Raw genomic sequence first — 3,162 nt, 5'->3', positions numbered from 1 at the left:
CTCCTCTGGGAGGTCAGCTATATGATTATCAGATAGCCACAGCCCCCGCAGACTGGTGAGATGTGAGAACACTCCAGTGGGGAGACTCGAGATGTTATTGTTGTACAGGTAAAGCCATCCCAAACTGGTCAGCTTTGAGAATACTCCATCCGGGAGATCAGCTATATGATTATTAGATAGATCCAGACTCCACAGACTGGTGAGATGTGAGAACACTCCATCCGGGAGGTCAGCTATATGATTATCAGATAGAAACAGTCTATACAGACTGGTGAGATGTGAGAACACTCCAGTGGGCAGACGCGAGATGTTATTGTTGTTCAGGTCAAGCCATCCCAAACTGGTGAGATGTGAGAATACTCCATCCGGGAGATCAGCTATATGATTATTAGACAGAGACAAGAGCCCCAGACTGGTGAGATGCGAGAACACTCCAGTGGGCAGACTCGAGATGTCATTGTTGTTCAGGTTAAGCTGTACTAAACTGGTGAGATGTGAAAACACTCCATCCGGGAGGTCAGCTATATGATTACCAAATAGATGCAGATACCGCAGATGGGTGAGATGTGAGAACACTCCAGTGGGCAGACTCGAGATGTTATTGTTGTCCAGGTAAAGCTGTACCAAACTAGTCAGATTTGAGAACACTCCATCCGCCGGGAGGTCAGTTATATGATTATCAGATAGCCGCAGGTCCTGCAGACGGGTGAGATGTGAGAACACTCCAGTGGACAGACTCGAAATGTTATTGTTGTTCAGGTAAAGCAATAACAAACTGGTGAGACGTGAGAACACTCCAGTGGGCAGGCTCGAGATGTTATTGTTGTTCAGGTCAAGCCATCCCAAACTGGTGAGATGTGAGAATACTCCATCCGGGAGTTCGGCTATATGATTATCAGATAGCCACAGGGACTGCAGACTGGTGAGATGTGAGAATATTCCAGTGGGCAGACTCGAGATGTTATTGTTGGACAGGGAAAGCCGTACCAAACTGGTCAGATGTGAGAATACTCCATCCGGGAGGTCAGCTATATGATTACCAGATAGCCACAGCACCCGCAGACTGGTGAGACGTGAGAACACTCCGGCAGGAAGAACCCGGATGTCGTTGTTGTACAGATAAAGCGTCTCCAGGCTGGTGAGGTAGGAGAAATCCGCATCAGACAGGTTCTGTATGTTATTGTGCTCCAGGTGGAGACCAGTTGTACCCAATGGTATGTTGGCGGGAACGACTGTGAGACCCCGTCCGTTACAGTAAACCTCCCCGTCAGACCCACAATCACATGTCTCCGGGCAGGCAAAGGCGGCCGTGACGACCCACAGGAGACCGAGGACACTGACTGCAGCAGCTCGGCACGTCACACGGCTCCTCTGCATGCTGCTGCTGGTGGGACAATAACAACAAACACAATACAAATTGCAGCACACAAATCAAGCATTATGTTGATCATAGGCTGTTCTTGGGATTTGCGGTGGTGATATTACCTAGTGGTGAGTACCTGAAGCCCGGACTTGGAATTGGACCTAAAAATGTTTAGGTCCAAGTCCAAAGAAACCTAAATGTCCGGAGCCAAGTCCGGTCTTGCAAAAAACTATCTGTCACTTATATTCCATTTTTTTGTTCTAAACCATCTAAAACCTTCCATTGACAGTGAAAATTGCAGTGGAAAAAGACAAAACATTTCGTGTTTACACTGGCTGTATATAATTTGCATGTATTTTTCACAATGCATTCAATTCATGCTAACATGCAATTTTATATGCACCATCCCCCCTCCCCCTCAAAAAAGAAAACTTTCTAGCGCACATAATATGCAATGATGGGTTCAGGTCCGGACTTGAAGTCCGGACCTGAACCTGAACTGCTAGACCTGAATCCGGACCTGAACCTGAATATGAGTTTAGGTACGCACCGATAATATTACCTGAAGTATATTTTGCCTCCCTGTGTCTTTACATAAGATGGTAGAACGATAGAAATCGTTGGAGATGTATAAATAAATTAGGTGCATCCAGCATTGCACAACAAAATTTTGATTATTTCATTTGTTATTGCATATAAAAGTGTGACGTTGGGGCATAAAACAAAATTTCATATTTTTGGTGTTTGAAAAGTGATGTGCCACAGGCCGAAAAACAAAGTACAAAACAAGATTGGCAATGGAAAACATACATTGCCATGACGTCGGTGGGTGTTGTAGGGTTTTTTGACCAGTGCAAAATGTGGAAATAGCATTGAAACGGGTTTGGCAGGTAGGTGCGCGTGCATAGACTGGAACTTCCCTGTCGCACTATACCCTGGCACCTAGCCCCCCTGTAACATAAGCCTACAGCCAGCAGAAATGTACTATGGTCTGCCAGTAACATAAATCTACAGCCAGCACTACAGTATATAGTGGAGAATAAAAAATGAAGAACCAACTGTTTCCAGCACTTCAGTCCTTGAATGACTTTCTTGCACCTAATCCACATGGCTGTCCTACTTCGTAATATTCCAGTCCTTGGCAAGATTATATCATATGCTGGCAGGATGTTGTTGGGAGCATGGCTGGTTTGCCCACCATCATTCATCAATACATGTCCTTGTACTTGCAATTTTGCGTGTAACCAAAAAAGTATTTTGAACACTGTGTGTGTGTGTGTGTGTGTGTGAGTGTGTGTGAGTGTGAGAGACTGAGTGTGTGTGTGTGTGTGCCCTTGATATACCTTTAGTATATGCCATGAAAATTACCAGTGTATGTCCTTGATATACATTGTACCTTTAGTATATGCCATGAAAATTACCAGTGTGACCTTGATATACCTTTAGTATATGCCATGAAAATTACCAGTGTGTGACCTTGATATACCTTTAGTATATGCCATGAAAATTACCAGTGTGTGACCTTGATATACATTGTACCTTTAGTATATGCCATGAAAATTACCAGTGTGTGACCTTGATATACATTGTACCTTTAGTATATGCCATGAAAATTACCAGTGTGTGACCTTGATATACATTGTACCTTTAGTATATGCCATGAAAATTACCAGTGTGTGACCTTGATATACATTGTACCTTTAGTATATGCCATGAAAATTACCAGTGTGTGACCTTGATATACATTGTACCTTTAGTATATGCCATGAAAATTACCAGTGTGTGACCTTGATATACCT

General features: G+C 43.7%; 1 protein-coding gene across 1 annotated transcript in view; it reads right to left on the bottom strand.

Moving 5' to 3' along the window:
• The window catches only part of LOC118422045 (leucine-rich repeat-containing protein 15-like), a 9,086-nt gene extending 7,709 nt beyond the window's left edge, over positions 1 to 1,377 (bottom strand). The window contains exon 1 of the mRNA XM_035829549.1: positions 54 to 1,377. Within this exon, the coding sequence (XP_035685442.1) occupies positions 54 to 1,377 (1,324 nt within the window). The remainder of the gene's footprint in view (positions 1 to 53) is intronic.
• Between the last annotated feature and the right edge of the window lie 1,785 nt (positions 1,378 to 3,162).

The sequence above is a fragment of the Branchiostoma floridae genome, chromosome 8 (assembly GCF_000003815.2).
Source record: "Branchiostoma floridae strain S238N-H82 chromosome 8, Bfl_VNyyK, whole genome shotgun sequence".
NCBI classification, from domain to species: domain Eukaryota; kingdom Metazoa; phylum Chordata; class Leptocardii; order Amphioxiformes; family Branchiostomatidae; genus Branchiostoma; species Branchiostoma floridae.
The sequence above is the reverse complement of the archived record's forward strand: the minus strand, read 5'-3'. Positions and strand labels throughout refer to the sequence as shown.